The sequence below is a fragment of the Seriola aureovittata genome, chromosome 10 (assembly GCF_021018895.1).
Source record: "Seriola aureovittata isolate HTS-2021-v1 ecotype China chromosome 10, ASM2101889v1, whole genome shotgun sequence".
NCBI classification, from domain to species: domain Eukaryota; kingdom Metazoa; phylum Chordata; class Actinopteri; order Carangiformes; family Carangidae; genus Seriola; species Seriola aureovittata.
In genome coordinates this window covers 11278647-11296699 of record NC_079373.1, presented here as the reverse complement: position 1 = coordinate 11296699, position 18053 = coordinate 11278647, and the positions used below count along the sequence as shown (strand labels likewise).

The 18053-nt window shown below is 42.8% G+C and overlaps 2 protein-coding genes across 6 annotated transcripts; one reads left to right on the top strand and one right to left on the bottom strand.

Moving 5' to 3' along the window:
- Window positions 1–941: 941 nt before the first annotated feature.
- rab3il1 (RAB3A interacting protein (rabin3)-like 1) lies at window positions 942–10807 on the top strand. Of its 5 annotated transcripts, none has more exons than XM_056386517.1 (13): window positions 942–1058; window positions 1394–1724; window positions 4547–4730; window positions 4828–4923; window positions 6074–6151; window positions 6445–6681; window positions 6995–7030; window positions 8107–8235; window positions 8323–8435; window positions 8667–8690; window positions 9084–9183; window positions 9274–9340; window positions 9495–10807. In XM_056386517.1, the coding sequence occupies exons 2-13, from the start codon at window positions 1507–1509 to the stop codon at window positions 9578–9580; spliced, it is 1368 nt and encodes a 455-aa protein (XP_056242492.1). In that variant the 5' UTR covers window positions 942–1058; window positions 1394–1506; the 3' UTR covers window positions 9581–10807. The 5 variants fall into 5 exon arrangements, with proteins under 5 accessions (XP_056242492.1, XP_056242490.1, XP_056242491.1 ...); XM_056386515.1 differs by having other exon boundaries at window positions 6911–7030; XM_056386516.1 differs by lacking the exon at window positions 8667–8690 and having other exon boundaries at window positions 6911–7030.
- Window positions 10808–10933: 126 nt separating this feature from the next.
- Window positions 10934–17856, bottom strand: epx (eosinophil peroxidase). Its single transcript, XM_056387141.1, has 15 exons — window positions 17839–17856; window positions 17464–17606; window positions 17187–17362; window positions 16886–17018; window positions 16625–16754; window positions 16332–16538; window positions 15332–15698; window positions 15097–15257; window positions 14749–15007; window positions 14503–14673; window positions 13459–13696; window positions 13163–13374; window positions 12921–13085; window positions 12135–12218; window positions 10934–11972 (listed from the first exon to the last, which is right to left on the bottom strand). Exons 1-15 carry the CDS (start codon window positions 17854–17856, stop codon window positions 11779–11781), a joined length of 2658 nt encoding a protein of 885 aa, XP_056243116.1. The 3' UTR covers window positions 10934–11778.
- Window positions 17857–18053: the final 197 nt, after the last annotated feature.

Sequence of the window (18053 nt, the reverse complement as noted above, 5' to 3'; positions counted from 1 at the left end):
TCGTCGTAGCTCAACGTCAGCGATCAGCCTGGATCTCATAAGGCCAGTGAGGTCTCATATCCTAAATTGTTCAGCAAAACAAAACAGGAAGCTTGGTTGAGATATGTTTATTACTTATTCTATAATTCCACATATTTAGTTTATACACTCATATTGCATTGAGATACAGAGAACAGAAAGCCAAGCTAAATCCACTACATTTTATTTTCCATTTTCTACACACTTCATAATTTTCCACATTTCATAGATCTGAAAAAACCCGCTACATCTGAGGAGATGTTTGCAGAGCTACAACAGGCTAATACAATATTTGAGGGTCACAAGAGGTCAAATTTGCCAACTAAAACACAAGACTGTGAAGTTGTGGTTACTCACCACTAAATATGAAAACGTCTGGCCTTTCGCACTCACTGTGGCTCGAGATGTGTGTCGGCAGCGTCTGTGGAGAATGTTGGAGAAAGGAAAGCAGGAAAGAAAAAGAGAGCAAGGGACTCGTACACCTCCGGTCACTTGATGTGTTAATCTGTTTCAGCAACAAAGCTGCATTGTGAGTCCAGGTCCTGTTAATCTGAACAAATCTGAGGACAGCAGAGCACCCACACTGCCACAAATAGGTTGGTTACAGGCATAACTGCTGAGTAGTTGTGTTCAGACTTTTGGAAATATGACTTAATGAAACCAAATTTCAGCCACTTCACTGACTGTTGTCTTCAAAGTTTAACACTCATGTCATTTCTCTCTGCAGAAACTTTTGAACATATAATCTAATTTCTGGGTTTCACGAAACTTGATTATTTTCTATTTGAAGCATCTTGCAGCATTTGATAATATAAAGCTCCTGATCAGGTGAGAGTGTGGGGGACCCCCCCCTGCTGGAAGAAATGTGTACAGCTGAGTTGTTACTGGTCAGAAAGTGTTAGTGATTAACCCTTCCTGTCGAACCAGACGACCAGCAGCAGGGCGAAGTGCGGACAGAATTTAACTTGCTAAACCCTGAAGATTATCAAAGCGATATTTTACAGACTGACAATAACTGGGAATCAGTTTTGAACACTTTGGTGAGTATATCATGCGTGTTTATTTGTTCTTAACTCAGCCTGGAAGTGTAACTCTATCAAACTCTCACATGTGCGTTATACTTGCAGGATACTGTTTCCTACCTTATGTTTACACTGGCTATCTCAAGCCTGACCTCTTATGTCTCTGCAGTGTACAGAGAGGGAAGTCACAGTGCGAGTTATAGTTTAACACTGTAGAGGTCATGTCTTGTCCACTGGAAGACTTTTGACTGTGCAAGTTTGTAAAGCAAAACTTTTATGAACCATTTAGTTGTCATGTGATTTTAAGTTGCTGTATGTAACTTTTTCTTTTCTGTATTTTGGGTGCTTGACAGCTACAGACCTCAAGGCCATCATATGCCACTTAAAGAATCTGACAAACTAAATCTTCTCCGGAGTAACTTGTAGTTTCTGACGAGTCTCTGCGCTGCCCTAGAGAGAGACAGACATGGATGCTTTTGAGGGAATTCACAGCGTCCAGATTTCCTCCTCTCCACCATCTTCAGCTTCATCCAGCCGAGGATATGAAGTCCTCAAGGCGGGGAGATCTGGAATAGCAGTGTACTCCTCTACAGTCTTCTTTGGGACACCTGATGCGGTGGGACAGCCAGCTTCCAGACACAAGTCCAGCAGACAAACCGGGGAGGAAGGCTGTGTTGTTGGACGGTAAGTGTTAAATCACAAAGCACTGGGGCAAGACAGTTGAGTATTTACATTAACATAATGCATGATGGTTGTTTGTAAAGATACATGTATGTGGCCTATTCATGGTCCTCAGATGACTCCCTTAGGGTTACCACAATGACAGTATGGTAGCTACAGCTACCCAAGTGCTTTAATTACCGCCACCTAGTAGAGACAGTTGTGTCATTTTGCACAATATCTACAACAGTCTTCTCAGATGTGGCTATAATGTTCAACCAACTCCAGTCCTAAGAAATCTGATTTATCTTGAGTTGACTTGAAGAGATCTTGACGTGCTCTCTCACAATTTCCACCCACCATGAAGACTGTGCCCTGTCAGAGGGATAATGCTTTCACCTGTGACAATCACAATAAGGTAGTAGGCAGGTGGTCGAATCACATGACTCCATATGTAAACTAGCAGACAAAACTCTATGTTTAGTCACTAGTTTAACTCCAATGATATTATTTTAGGCGTGTTTTGTATGTAAAATCTTAGTCGGACAAATGTAGTGAAGAACTGGAGAGGAACCTCTTCAGGTTTTTTCCAGTCTGTGGGCCTACTGCACAGGTCAGATCAGGGCTTGATTTCATTTTAAATTTTGCCTTTATTAGAAAGCACAGTAGCGAGCTGACAGGAAATGCGTGTAGAGAGGTGGGGGATGAATGCAACTCATGTTCCTGGCTAAACTCAAACCAGTGACGTTGAGATTGCACGGTCAGTGTCTTAAACCCCTCGGGCACCAGGTCGCCACGATATGCTTTTTGACTCAGAGGTTTGTTTCATACTATATTTTAGTGTGTGTACACACTATAGTACACTTGTTTTTATTCAATGTGTAAAGTGCAGAGTGACTCCTTAGGTGATTTTGCACTATTAATAAAAAAGGTTAGGGTTGTAAAATGCCAGAAAATAGTGAAAAATCTCATCATTATTCCCTTATTCCCACTGAAAATCCCAAAGATGTTGGATTTAGTATCAAGGAAAATTTGAAAACCAGGAAATATTCTGATTTGAGAAGCTGGTATCAGTGGATTTTTGGTATTTTCGCTAAAAAAAAAATAAAAAAAAACCCCAACTCTATTCATAAATTATCAAGATTGTTGGCAGTGAAGTTTCTGTCAATTGAATGTCAATTGACTAGTCAAGCACGGAGTGGTTTCTGTGTGCCTGGGGTTAGGGTTGAAACTGGTATGTAAGGTGACTGGGCCCAACAACAAATGTTCCCTCTGGAGGTTAATCTCACATATTTGTAGATAAACAGCTGATAATATGAGGTGAAACGTCATACAATGAAGTGATGAGCCTGTCAGTGTTACTGTACGTGCTGGATGTGGAGGTAAGCTCTTGGCTGTGGGTGCTGGGTGGTGGTGGGGCTCTGGACAGGATGTGTAGTTGGGGGCGCTGGGAGTGGATGCGCTGTCATGTGACCTGTGAGAGGAGGCAGAAACAGAGAGGAGACACTCGCCTTCTCGCCTGGGAATAACACCGCGGAGATGAGAGGAAAACCACTGACAGATAAGGCTGGAAAAGTGTAAACCACCGTTGGTGTTAGACTTTTGCTTATTTATTTATTGTTTAACTTGATCGTTTCTGTGACCGTTGCTGTTGTCGGTTGTCTACGTCAGCGTCCGCATTCCTCCGCTGGCTGTGATTTAAAACTGCTCAGATTAGTTTCAGTGAACCGAGCTAACCTCAACTACGGTCTGTACATTACTTGTTAATTCAACAACAACAACAGCTGAAGGACGCTGGAGGGGAGAAGCTGACACACTCACGGACAGGGTGGGAGGTTTATCTTCTGTCCTGGACACTGACTGACGGGGTAAGGGCGGCCGCGGAGGGGAAACCTCTCCGTATCAGAAAGTTGTAGCTAACGACAACTAGCTGGCTAAAAGTGCAGCTAAATGCTTGCGTGGAGCTGCTTTGACCATTAACTTTACAGCTTCAGGGGTCAATAATGACCGTGACTAACAGTCTGATGGCTTTAACCAACATGTAATGTTGCTAATGCTGTAGCAGAGGGTCCCAAACGGTGGTCCGGGTCCTTCGGGGGTCTGTTTCAGTCACCAGCAGTAACTAAGTGAGAATACCATAAAGATATAATATAAATAGAGCTGGGAAAGATTTTAATAAACTCTATATTCACTTCAGTATGTCAGCATCGTTCAACGCAGCCTAATATTTTGATGTTTTCTTGTGTATTTTACATTTTCTTAATTGTGGATCACCTGACTAAAGCTAATGCAGTCTCAACAGCCCTGTAATAAATCCTGTCTTCATGAAGATTGTAACTATTGTCTGGACCAATAATAAAATCTTATTGCAGTTTTGTTGACATTGACTGTAAACAGGGTAGATAACACCCCACACTCCTGGAAATCAGTTTCAACAAAAACTGAACTATATAACCATAATAATAAGGTAGGGTTTATTAGTTTTAGCTATGTGTGCCTAATAAACAACTGAATAAACAACCATATGATATCATCAAGTCCTACATGAGAATGATTGAGTTAAGAGGTTTCATGCTCTTCACTTCATGTGTATCCCTCTGTGAATCCATGACATGAAAAACTTTGGGGAACCTCTGTCTTGTACCTTGAACCCATAGACCTTGTAACCTACAACATAAACATTGCAACTTAATGTATTGCACCAAAATGATCTTAAAGATAATGTACATCTTCTGCAGTCACAATTTAAACACATACCCAGATGCAACCCAGATTAAGGAGAGAACATCAAATTTTAATGTCCTGTCAATAACCACGTTTACTTTTTTGTTTGTTGTCCTGTGAAGGTTGGTAGATCTGGATCCAGAGCCAGAGTCCAGAGGCGGGGGAGGAGGCCAGGCTGGGCCCACCTCAGGCCGAGACCATGGTGACCTCTCCCGGCTCCGCAGCTCCTCACTGGAAATCAGAGAGAAAGAAATCAGAGAAAAGGGCTCGGAGATCCTTAGGGAACAGCTGGACGCTGCAAAGAGGGTGTTGTAACCTACTTGATGCTAACAAGAAACCGCTGACAATGCAAATGTCCTTCCTTGTTAAATGTGATTGTGACCTTTTCTTCTACACATTTCAGGAACTGAAACTGAAAGACAAGGAGTGTGAGCGTCTGTCGCAGGTCAGGAATCAGCTGGAGCAGGAGCTGGAGGAGCTGACGGCTAGTCTGTTTGAGGTGATCGCACTGTAATTCTGACACGTGCTTTAGGCCCCGATGAAGCAACATTATCATTCATTTGGAGTCGTGTCTCTGTCCACCAGGCAAATTATGTCCATTATTCACTCTGCTTTTTGCTCAGTTTTTGGTCTCCATCAACTCCACTATATTCAGAAGCTGGTTGCTAACATTATCTGTATGTTGTTTGGTGCTGGGCGAACAGGTTTATCCATTTAAATTTCTCACTGGAAACACTTGGCTGCTGTTGCTGCTGCTGGAAATGACACTGATAAGAGCAAAGAGGCTTAAACAAAAAACAGTGAAGTTATGGGCACTGAAAGATGGAGAGAAAAACTGCAGAGTTGGATGATTATTCTCTGGGTTCATCACCTCTACAACACAGTTCATATTTTATGGCGGGTTTAACTATGGAGAAACACCAAATACCCTGACCAAACTTGAACTAGGAACGTTACAATTAAATGGTCTGCGTCTTAAACCTCTAAGTCACGTAGACACCGCAACTTGAATGGTTTAAAGCTGCACTCTACAGCATTTTAACCTCTTTGATTCACAAACTCCTTTGTCATCAACTTTGTTTCCAGCAGCAGCAGCTGTTTTCAGCAAAAAAGCTCTGACAACGCCACTGGTCACTACCTGCTCAGCAAACCATGGCAGACACACTAAGTTAACGACTAGCTGGTGAACATAATGGCGCCAAAGAGTTTAATGACTTAGTTAGTTATCCTGGTTATGATCAGATTTTTTGAGTGAGACAAAACTGTACACAGATTATAAGAAACCTGGATACTGTTAGAATCATTTGTACAGGGATATAAATAACCAGGTGTCGCATGTTCGATGTAAACATCACATCCCTAATATGATCAAAACCAGGATAAGGCACCAAACAGGGATACCAATGTGCACACACACACTCAGTGTTGTGACGCCAGCTTGTTCTGCTTCTCCCAGGTGACATAAAAAAAAGATAAAAATAATTCAGCTTTAACTTCTTTTTTAACAGATTTACCCTTTAACAGTTAAACACAACTTCCAATCAGATATTTCAGATGTCCCTTTTTAAACCCACCATAAAAACAGACAGCAGATATCTTCAACTTGTTGCAGTGTTTTAACCGTGTTAATGTAATCTACTTCACAACAGGAAGCTCACAAGATGGTGCGTGAAGCGAACGTCAAACAAGCAGCAGCAGAGAAACAGCTGAAGGAGGCTCAGGGAAAGGTGTGTGAGCTTGTTTCTCTGTTTCTGTACTCCAGTTAAAACTTCAGGAGATGCCTCATGAACTGACATCTTGTCCCGTTAAAATTTCTTAGCAGCACCTGAACTATTCTTGAATCCACCTGATTTGTCTTAAAATAGGCTGCCACTGTAAGTAGTTATTTTGAGATATATTCTATGAACAATAAAAGGACATAAATAGAGTTTTGTTGATGTTATTGATTTCTCTCCCATCATCAGATTTCATCCTTTTTCTTTTTTTTTTTGCCTCTGCTGTTTCTGTGTGTGGCTCCCAGATTGACGTTCTGCAAGCAGAGGTGACGGCACTCAAGACTCTGGTGTTGACATCCACACCCTCTTCACCAAACCGCCAGCTGCACCCACAGCTGCAGGCTTCGGGAACCAGGGGAGCGTACAAACATGTCGGAGGACACATCCGCAACAAGAGCGCGAGTGGTGCCTTTCCATCTTCACCTGGAAAACCAGAACCTTCATCAGTTTCAATTCAGCCTGTGGCCAAAGAGGACAGAGAGGTAAACTGAACCACATAATGAACACTTGCCTATCTTATCCTTAAAATGTGTTTCTGCATCTTTGGACTTGTGCATTCTCTTTTCCCAGCACTTACTCTCTTGTTTCCAGTTCTCCCTATCTCTTACCTAAGCTGAGTTCTCTTTGCTTTTTGATCCTTCTTTTCTCGCACTACTAACCTCTGCCTGACTTGTTCTTCCTCTCTGTCTTTGGTGTCTCTTCCTCTCTCAGCCTGCTGTTCCTGCTCTCCTCTCTCTGATTCTCTGCCTGGTTCCTGGACAGTCTGTCAGTGTGACCTATGACTCTTATTGGCAGGAGCGGGGAGAGGGGCAAGGCATTGACAGCAGACAGGTAACTGAATCCGTTCGATCAGGCTCGGTGGAGTTTTAGCTGTAGCTGCTACATCTGCATTTATGGGACAATGAGCAAGTTTTTCCTGTTCAAAGTGCCAATAATCCACAGTATCCCTTGGGAAAAGTGTATTATCAGTCTTCATTTGAGAACAACATTCTTTAGATGGGAGTTTAGTTGCACAGAAACTCGTAAACTGAGCGTGCTGCTTCTGTTCTGCTCTTTTCAGCATTTTCTTTTTCAATCAAAGCAGTAAATAAGAGTTGGTCTTTCTAATGCAAGTGTTTTTACTGGAGAGATATTTTTGACTGTAAAAATATGCTGGTTGTGCTCTATGCAGCAGGGACAGAATTTTCGCTTTGTTTTTCAGGGAGGTGCTAATAATGTGGAGAGCAAAGTCATTCCTGCATGGCCTCCTTATGCCTCTTTCACCAACTATATTTCTGACATGCCCCATCGCTCTGGGGATGGCTGTGTCAGTTTCTTAGTCAACCACTTTGCAACTGCATTGAAATTCGGTACACATACCACCTTGTAGCCCAGGAGGTAAAGCGGGTTGTCCACTAACTGCAGGCAGTTCAATCTCCAGCTGCTCTTTTCCACATGTCAAAGTGTCCATCGGATCAGCCCAGAGGGTGAATCCTAATGGTTTTGCTGAGTTTTTCTCCATTGCCTTCAACAGCTCAAGTCTTTCCTTTAGCGCCATCATCAGGTTAAAATTTCAGTTTGTCCATTACTTTGATTTGTGACCAAATACCTGTCAAATTAATGATATTCCCATCAGCCTCCATTGTACTTTGTTTATTATTGTTTATATTTATAATCAGCAAATTTTAGCATGCTAACATGTGGGCTGGTGAATGTGGTAACATAATACCTATGTAACATTAGCGTGTTAGCATTTAGCCCAAAGCACCACTGTGTCAAAGTACACAGCCTCACAGAGTCGCGCGGCTGTAGACACTTAATCTTTTTGAAATATGACTTAATGTTATGTTTCTGTGATGTAATATAGTCTACATATTAGACAGGTAGTATATTGACAGGGTGAGTGATGCATTGTTTTCTGTTTGCAGATGGACTCAGTTCTGTATGCAGAGTTTCTGATGTGGAAGGAACATCCGAGTCTAGACCGCTCCTCCGCCTTCCTCAGTCGAATCTACAGAGAAGACATTGGACCCTGTCTCTCTTTTACAAGATCTGAGGTCACAATCTCACTGCTTATGTCACTGCATTTGTCATATTTTGATGTTTGAATTTTCATTGACATTATCGATTCCTGCTCTCCACAGCTGTCCCAGCTGGTGCAGAGCGCAGTGGAAAACAACTCTCTGACTATCGAGCCTGTGGCCATGTCAGCGTTACCGATGGTTAAAGCCTCGGCTATAGAATGTGGAGGCCCTAAGTGAGTTGTCACGTCCACATATTAACTGTCATCCTCTCCTCTCTGGTCACCATTCACTCCTAAACAATGGCCAAATCCAACACTGATAATTCACTCTTAATTTGGTTTTGGTTTCTCCACTGATGATTTATGGTCATGGGCTTTTCACTGTCTTACCATGTATCAAGAGAGGAGTTTTAATCAACGGGCACATTTCTAATCACTGTCTGATTTAAAAATCTTTTTTTCCAGTGGCTTTAGGGCAGCAATAGAGACGTAAGTCCTCCTAAGAACCAATAACCTGTCCAGCTTTTCACTAACACAAATGACTGTGGAATGAAATGAAGTCTGACTGTCCAGACATCGTAAAAGATGTAAACAAATCTGTAAACAAATGACCCACATGGGGCTCTGCATGTGTCTGTCTAATCTAACCTAGAATCTTTTACTCTTTCAGTCACTAACTTGCTCTCATTGTGCACCTCTGTCGTTGTGCTGTCTTGTAAAGCGTATTTCCACCTGGAATGTGTTGTCCTAGGATACCTTCGTTTCACTGTTGATAATACCTTAAGAAATGAAAGTCATGTTCAGTGTGTGCTGTGATTAAAACGTATCCACGTCTTGTAGCTGTGATTTTAATTTTTTTAACAGCTGATCTTTCTCCGGTAGGAAATGCGCATTGAGCGGGATGACACGACTCTGTCGACATCGCATTAAACTTGGCGACAAGGGGAGCTACTATTACATCTCTCCTTCCAGCCGAGCACGGGTAACCATCACTTCGTCTCTGTAACCTTCACTACATACACTGCTGTTAAGCGTTGCTGCATGTCACCTTGTCCTCCTTTCACCCTTCTAGATCACAGCAGTTTGCAATTTTTTTACATATATCCGCTACATCCAGCAGGGCCTGGTGAGACACGATGGTAAGTTAACCTGTATTTAAATGGGAAATATTAAGTTGTTTTTTGTGGTATTTGTCTGTTTTGCCTCCTTTTGCTTTTTTCTTTGCCAACAAGGGTTTTATTGAGCCGACTGACGTGTTGTATCTGTTGTTGTCATCTCTCTGCCGCCCTGCAGCGGAGCAGATGTTCTGGGAGGTGATGCGTCTTCGCAGAGAAATGACTGTGGCCAAGTTAGGTTTCTACCTCACTGACCAGGGCTAGTGGACCTGACAGTCCACTGAGACACCCGACAGGACAAGCATGATCCTAGGACATTGATTATTCAGATGAGTTTGGGTTAAACTGTGGTAACAAACAGGTCGTGGATCTGTTTTTGTAGCAGAGGTTGTACAGCATTAGTTACAGCAATAGTGCTGCAGCAGAGGTCAACCAACAAGGGAAGCATGTTCTGGTAATTTAAAAAAAAAAAGAAAATAAAATAAAAAATTGAACCACGGCTAAAAAGACATAAAAATAACACAATTCTAAAGATAGTGTTACTCCCAGATATGTCAAATATATTCCGTTATACTGCAGGCCTCCAGTAATTCTCCCAAGTGAAGAGAATCGTTTTTTATCTTGTGAGCTCTGAACCTCCCCGGTGGAGTACATATAACTTCTCATGTTAGCACAATAGATTCTAGATGCATTATTCTGTTGGAAAGATGAGCACAGGATGAAAGCAGCAGAGAGTTTAGTTGAGCTCTTACCTCATGTATTACATACGTAGATAATTATATATGTAAGATCTGTAAGATTGACAGTTTCCATAGAACAATGATTTGAGTTGTTTTCTTTATTTTTACATTAATGTAATGCTCACCAGCACCTCGTAGTTGCTTTCAGTTATTAGGTCAAACACCACAGCCAAGACTTTTTGTCTCAGCATGGCCTTAATTTTATTGATGCACTACCTGTTCTAGAGGCCTTGTACGAAACACAAAGGAAACGGCTGCAGCCTGTTGCAAGAAAAACAATTTCACATTATCCTGTAATTAATAATCAGATAAACTGTTAATGAATTAATTATTATACCTCCACATTCAAAATAGTGACAGCTTTACAACGTAAACAGAAAATAAACGAGCTTTAATACATGTGATCGCAATATGCACAACTGTTGCAACTGTAGATTTACACGTCTGCAATGAACAGTATGTAAATACAGAATAAGCCATAAATAACTTTGCATGAATGCAGTACATAGCCATATTATGCAATGTATATTGGTTGTACCTCATACTAAAGATTTATTACTATTAATGACCAGTTTTTTTTTATAAAGAACAGTCTTTGAAAGATAAAAATGAAGAATATTGTGTCAGAAAGTGCAATAACTGCTTCTTAGCCTTATCTAGGGCTTTGAGGTTCCTAACCTCAGTGTGCTGATAATTAACTGTGTCTTCCAGTATACACACTCCATTAAAAACGAGGCATTGTAGCCTATAACCTTTGTCCCATGTGTGCTTTATAGGACTTTGATTTCTGGTCTTTGTAAAGTTCAGTCTCTCAAAGTTTGAGAGTGATGACTCATCACGGTGTTTCATTTCAAAGCAGTACAGTCGGATGACACAGAGACCTGTTTCTCTCAGGGCACGTCATTGGTTTTAGATTAAGGTCACTGCCAGGAACCGCCTGGTTACCCCGATACAAAACGCTCTGATACACACCCATAGTTGCCTAACAGGTTTGTAAGCAGGAAACAGGCACATGGATCCTGAGGAAATGCTGAGACCATATCCCACTCAGAGGGGCTTTATGGTATAAAAATCTTTTCTTGGAGCAGTCATTCCACTAAGATTTTAGTTTCCGGATTGAAAAGACTTGTAAGCTTGTTATTCTGTTTTCAAGGCCTCGTCGTACAGATTACAGCAGACCTTAATGAATGAGCAGCTCAGGGTGACATAATGTGTAGTCAGAGGACAAACTATAACATCAAGGTAAAAACCATCTAGATGCTGCAGTGCTCAACGACAGGGACACTTAGTTATGTAAAACATTGATTTGTTCAGCCTTAGTGTGATTATAAATTAAGACAAAATATTATACTACAATAGACAGTTCAATATTATTATTTTAAGTTGCAAATATATTGAGGACATCAAGTTAACTTTAACATAGAGGAACATTAGAATAAAAAATGACCAAACTCTTACAAATGTTCAGTTAACTTTTTCCTTGACAACACCGAGCAGTGACCAACTCTTCTTTCTTGGGGAAATATCTGCAACAAAGACGTACAGTTATTCATATCTACTGAAATACTTTTATCATCTTTCAGGGCTAAATGAACAGTTCCTATTATATTTATTTTACTTGTTAACATGACTACATGACTTAATAGTCATTAAATGTGCTTTTCTGATCCACATCTTACAGAATTTGTTTCCAGTCTAGTCAACAGTCCTATCATCTGTATCTCAAGAGGAAGGTGCCGGTTCACTGAATAGATGTTCCCAGAAATACAATTTATTTATACTATTGGTATAACATGGCAAAATCTGGTTCATTAAATACCTTCGATAACAGATCATCATTGTCACCAGCATGGCCACACCACCGATCACTACTATCACTGCAGTGACGACGGAGACAGCAGACAGCGAGGAGGGCTCTGGATCAGTTCACACACACACGCACAGAAACGTTCAGCAATGTAAGTTAAGATTTATTTATAGAGTATATTTTAAAACAGAAGTTAAAAGAAAACATTTTAGCACAAAATATCGAACAGCAGAAAATGTGCTTGAGAGACGGCAGCAGCATCTGAACCAACCTGAGCAAATAAAGGAACCTGGTGTGTTCATGCACTCCAGGTTTTGTGGACAAGGAGAAATCTGTTCTTCACATTCATTAATGTCTGTGGCAGTCAAAAGCAAATCAATGAGAAATGCAGCTTTTAGTCATTATTATTGCTTTTAGTGAAATTATATCATATGAAGATATTTTGGTTTCATGATAAATAATAAAAAACTCTTAAGATGGCAAAAAAAGGTATAAAAACTTTTAGAAATAGTTTATGGTGAATTCAGTAGCTGTTCTGTAGCTTTTGATCATATCACATGACATTCCTCAACTGATGAAGTTCGCCCAGTGGAAATGGCTTTGTAGATGCTGATTTTTATGAGCACTTACTGAACTCTTCCATTTTGGATTAGAAGATGAGATTGTTCGTTCGTTCCTAAACTTGAATGGAAATTGTGGTGTTTAGAACGATTTGTTGACGACAGTTTCCAATATCAAGAATTAACTTTCTATCTCAAAGTTTTAAGCCAACATGGACGAAACAACTTTAAAATCCTCAAAAAAATTGAAATTTGAACATCTACAATTCCATGGCAACTGAGGAAAATCTTGATACTATCGAAAGCTGCAGAACAGATACTAAATGGACTTTGTGGGAAGATTTTTTGTGCCAGTTGCTGTTTCCAAAGTCAAGAATGAACTTCTGTCTCACATCTGTTTTGGTTCACATCTGACACATAAACCATATTGTAAAACACTGGTGTTAATATGATGTCTACTACAGCTGTGCCACCCGGCCTTAGTTTACTGTTTGTACCTTGACATGTTGGAGGTGTGGGGCTCCACTGGAGGCTGTTTGGATCACAGCTGACAGATGAAGATCCCAGCAGCGTGAAGCCTGAGTGACACTGATACAGAATCACAGAGTCACAGAGCAGAGAGTGGCCAGACTGGATCCTGGGTACTGGACCACAGCTGGGATCTGGGAGAGATGTCAGTGAAAAAACAACAAAAACGTGACATCACACTCGAAATATTTCTCTGTCCACACTTCCTCACCTGTGTCGGGTTCTTTCCAGGGGCTCAGGTCGAGGTGGGGGACGAGCGGGTGGGAACAGGCCAGCATGTCCTCGGGACTCTCAGTGCGTGAGAATGCGTCAGCAGGGACGAGGCTGATATGGCTGTTATCACAAATAATGCGGGACAGAGAGACGGCGTGGAGGTGTCTCCTCTGGGTGCTGGTGAACACTCCCTCCCTCTCCCACCAAAACCTCAGAGGACAAACACAGATTTAACCTTCTCTTCTGATTCATGTTGTTAGATCAGCAGATGATCAGTAGAGGATTTAGGTTTACCTGTCTCCATCTCTCAGGGCTCTGAACTGTCTGGCCAGCAGGCAGGCCAGGAGCGGCCCCACTCGGCCTCCATCCAGAGCGGGCTCAGAGATGGCTCCCACCCACACATCGATGTTGTGTGGCGTCCCGTACAGGAGCTGGAATTTGTGAGCCAAAGTGAAGTTACCCAGGATTTCGGCCAACTCTGTCGTAGAGTTGGGAACAGAGAGGCCGCAGAACCTTCGCCATGAGCCGTATCCTGATGGGACGAGATGAGACAGAAAGCAGGAGTTTAAAGGTCTGATACAGGAAGTGAGACACAGGGAACATTAACCTTAATAAGTCTGGTGTTAGAAAGCCTTTTTTTAGAAACAATTTTCCAAACAGAAGTTACAAAGTGCTTTATGAGAAAAGGAAAGAGGAAAGGACATGGCAGAAATGACAAAATATAAAAACTGGGAGAAAATAACTGTGTAACCCACAAAGTAAAGAAAAACCAAACCAAAGAAAAATAGGTGATCTGGATACTCTAGAGATTTTATCTGAGGCTGTTTCAGAGTTTACAAGCAACAGTAAAAGCACAGTCATCAATCTTCACACAGACATGAATAAACCCAGGTGTAACTAAAACCATTAACAATGGCTGTATTTCATTTAGGTGCTGAAGTTCCAGAGGCCTCGTAAATATTTAATATGAACTTTTCGTTTTCCCAGAATTTTGTGGTTATGTCTCACCACCACCTGAAATTTATCAAAAGCAGCTGCAACTGCAACTGTGCAAAAGCACCTCCTCGTAGATAAACGGCACACTCTGAGACAGATTTTATAAGTGTGTGAATATAAGTGACTTTTCCAGAGTGAACACACAACAACACACCCAAAACCTGGGATGCAGCTACTGTCATGATTACTGTGACAATCTCTTAAATGAATGATGATATTTGAAAGTAGTAGATAAAAGTCTGTCTGTTGAAACAGTCCTTGTTGACAGTCATCAGCCGACTTTAAGTACAAAGTGACTATGTAGCTACAGTATGAGCTTTCGACAGGTAAGAAAGCTAGTACCAGGTAAGCCGTGGTCTCGTCCCCTCTGGAGGTTAAGGGCCCCAAGGTCCAGAGGCATCCCTCCCTGTGCCTGAAACAGCCTCTCTGTCAGCTCCTCCACCATCATCTGACCTGGAGTCTGCAGCTTGGCTGGAGACAGCAACAGGCCGCGCAGCACAGGGTCTATACCACCTGAAAGACAGAAACAGAACTACTGAGTGAACCATGTGTAAATTAAGGAGAATGAATTACAGCTTTGCTCTTTACCTTCCTCTACAACCCTCCAAGAAGCAAACAGTGAATGGTGCAGAGGCAGTGGGGGATGCTGGGAGTTCATGGTGTATCCTGGCCCCAGCCTGGTCACCACTGGCTGCACGGTGACGTGGGCAAATCGAAATGCAGCGGCTGCAAAGACGTTTGCGATGCTGGGATCCACTTCAGGATTATAACCTTCATAGGGAGGCATCAGAAGGGACATGGCGATGTCACCAAGGACCCGTGGCAGGTAATGCTCCCAGGTTAGGATCTGGAAAAGACAAGGGAGCCGGTCAGAGTGCTGGGTGTGCTCACGTACGTAGAGGTGAATGGATGTCAAGATCAAACTGTTAGCGACACCTGGTGAATGGCTCCCATGATCTTGCGGGCCTCCTGATAGAGAACATCAGGGCTCCAGTGAGGGTTGAGCAGGTGCAGCTCACTGACCAGCCGGTTGTGTTCTCTCAGGAAGAGCGTGTGCAGTGCAATCATTCCCAGATGCTCATTGGCTCTTGAATCACCTGTGAAACACTGATGATAAACAGCCTCGCCACTGAGGCCTGCAGAGAACAGACGAATGACCACATTTACTCACCAGCTTGAAAGCAGGATGTGGTGTTTTCCCAGTGCGTGGATCTGTCCGATGCCCCTGAGGTGGTGGAGTTTCGAGGGCCGCAGGGGTCCAGGTGTACCTGCTGGCGAGGCAGGAAGGGCATGTAGGACAGCTCCTGGTCTGAGTGCTGGGAGTTGAGGGCCATTGAGCCCAAAGGAGAGGAGCGGTTTCTCAGAGCTGATGCTAGACCGGTGGAGCTGCCGTACACCATACTGGCATCTACAAAAGAGGTGATGGCATTGAGCTGCTCTCGGTGCTGATGAGGGAGGACTGCTGCATGACAGCTGGGAGCAGAGCGGAAGAAAGGCATACAACTCTGGATGCCATTACGGGGATCTGACAGCGGGATCTGGGAAAGAACATTTTTTTTAACATTTTTGTTATAGGTTTTCTCATAGTAATACAGTAACACAGATACATTGTTGTATCATTTATCAATTGTAATTAACTAAATTGTTATTGATACACACTGATTAATATCCTGCCTTTCTGTTTTACCTCACTGATCACTCTGTGTTGTGCTTTTGGAGTCACCTTAGCTGGACGCCCACTTCAAGGGAGAGGAGCCACCCAACTAAATTGTCTCGATTTATAGACACTGAGATCTCTTTTTTGCGAGGCGTGGTTCACATCCACAGATGTGTCTTGTGAACAGCAAACTCAAAATGTTTAAGCATCTTTTAATAAGTCAAAGTGTCTCCAACCCACCCAACCTCTGCTCTCGTTTCATTGACTGGACTCCAGGTTTGCTAACTCCTGACTCCTGACTAGCTTTTGTTGATGTCATGAAGTTGTTCACATACTTTTTCCAACCTACACTGTGAATGTTTGAATGATGTTTTCAGTATCGACAAGAACAGTACAATGACTTAGATGAAGATGTTTAAGACAAATTTATACATAAATGCATGTGATTCCAAATGGGGGTGAAAAGAGACAGCAAACTGAAGCACTTCAGAGAATCAGCTGATAGTTAGTGCACCTCTATTGGGAAGCAGGGCGTGTCCCGGCTGCAGGTGTGTGTGCAGTCAGCTCCGGTCCTGAAGGCGGTTGTACTGGGGCTCTGAGGCGTCAGCACCACATCATGGTCTATCCACTGACCCCACTCCACCAGCAGGTGAGACAGAGTGGAGTCCAGAGAGATGTTGTCATTGTGAGTGAACAGCACCTCCTGAGACACCAGCCGCACCTGGACAACAAACAGGGTGAGGAGTGATGAGAGTTACAGCGGCTGACGGGACAGAGGACGACTGAGTGCTGCCGCTGGACTCTTACTGGAGGGAGGCTGACGTTATTGTAGGTGTGCTCTGGGTCCCAGCCTCTGGGCGCCCCCCACACATCCTCATACTCTGGAAGCAGCCAACGGGAATACGGGATGTTTGCAGCGCCCCATCTGGGCTGCTGTCTGAAGGACACGACAGACATGTTAACCAAAAAAACAACAACAACGTCGATTCAGGACGACTCTGCTCTGTCACTACATGTTTTTTGTGTGTGTGTGTGTGTGTGTGTGTGTGTGTGTGTGTCAGCTCTGACCTGTTGTTGCACTCTCCTGTGATGGATCTGTAGCGCTCAGACAGACAGTCGCTCTGACAGCTGGGTCTCTGCAGCTCAGCAGAGCAGCCTGTCACTTGCAGTAGATTCTCCACATCTCCTTCACTCAGCAGCTCTATAGGAAAATACAGTAAACATAACAAGATACAAGCAATGCACATTATAATTTAATTTCTGGGTTTGTTTCTGGGACCTGCAGTGGAACAGTAAAACTTAATGTAAACTATTTAACATACAGGTGCAGAAACATCTCTATGTGCTGTGTAACGCTGCTGTTCAGTACCATGAGGGTTGGGCTGCACCATAGTGTGAGTGTAAACCATCTCTCTGATCAGCTCCACTGTGTTGTCCAGCAGTTCTGCAGCTCGGATTTGAGTCCTGGTTCCGGCTTCAGTCTGTTTGAACTGAGCCAGCAGGTCACTGGGTCTCAGAGCGCCTTCAGACAGAGACTTCTTCCCCCTGGCAAAATCTTCATTTTTAGTGCCAAGACAATGCTTCATAGGGGTTCAATGATGATTTATGCTTCACAGTGGTTCAGTTTGATTTGAATGAATTTTTACCTCTCACTTGTGCGGGCGTAAGCAGCATCAGTCATCTCAATCGCCCTCTGAAGAGCCTCCTTCACAAATACAGACCCCAGATACACAGGTCCTGAGATTACCACAAGGAAAACAGTGGTGCATTTAGTGAGACTCCTCAGTACCTGCTCTTTTCAGCTATAATCAAACAGAAATCCTACCTGAGGTGTTGTCAAATACTTTGTTCAGTGAAGCGTGCTCAGGGAAGGAGAGCAGGACAAGAGCCAGTCCAAACAGAGAGAGGGACACCTGAAACCAAGGGACATATCTGAGTTATCTCAACAAACCAGGTTCTTTATTCTATTAAATTAATTAAAAAAAGAAAAAAAAGAAGAAGAAATAAATAGAGAAACTCACCATGAGTGCTGTGTCCATCTAGATCATTAAAACTGTTCAGTCCGTGCGGAAAGTCGTGCACATCTAACCAAGCTCAGAGTATCTTACTGCTGCGCTGACCATGACTCATCTTGAGAGCCAACAGGTGTGTGCATGTGTGTGTGTGTCAGGCTCCGACCATCAAGGTTGCCATTTATACACTGGCAGCAGGGCCAACAGGTATGTGCAGAATCCCC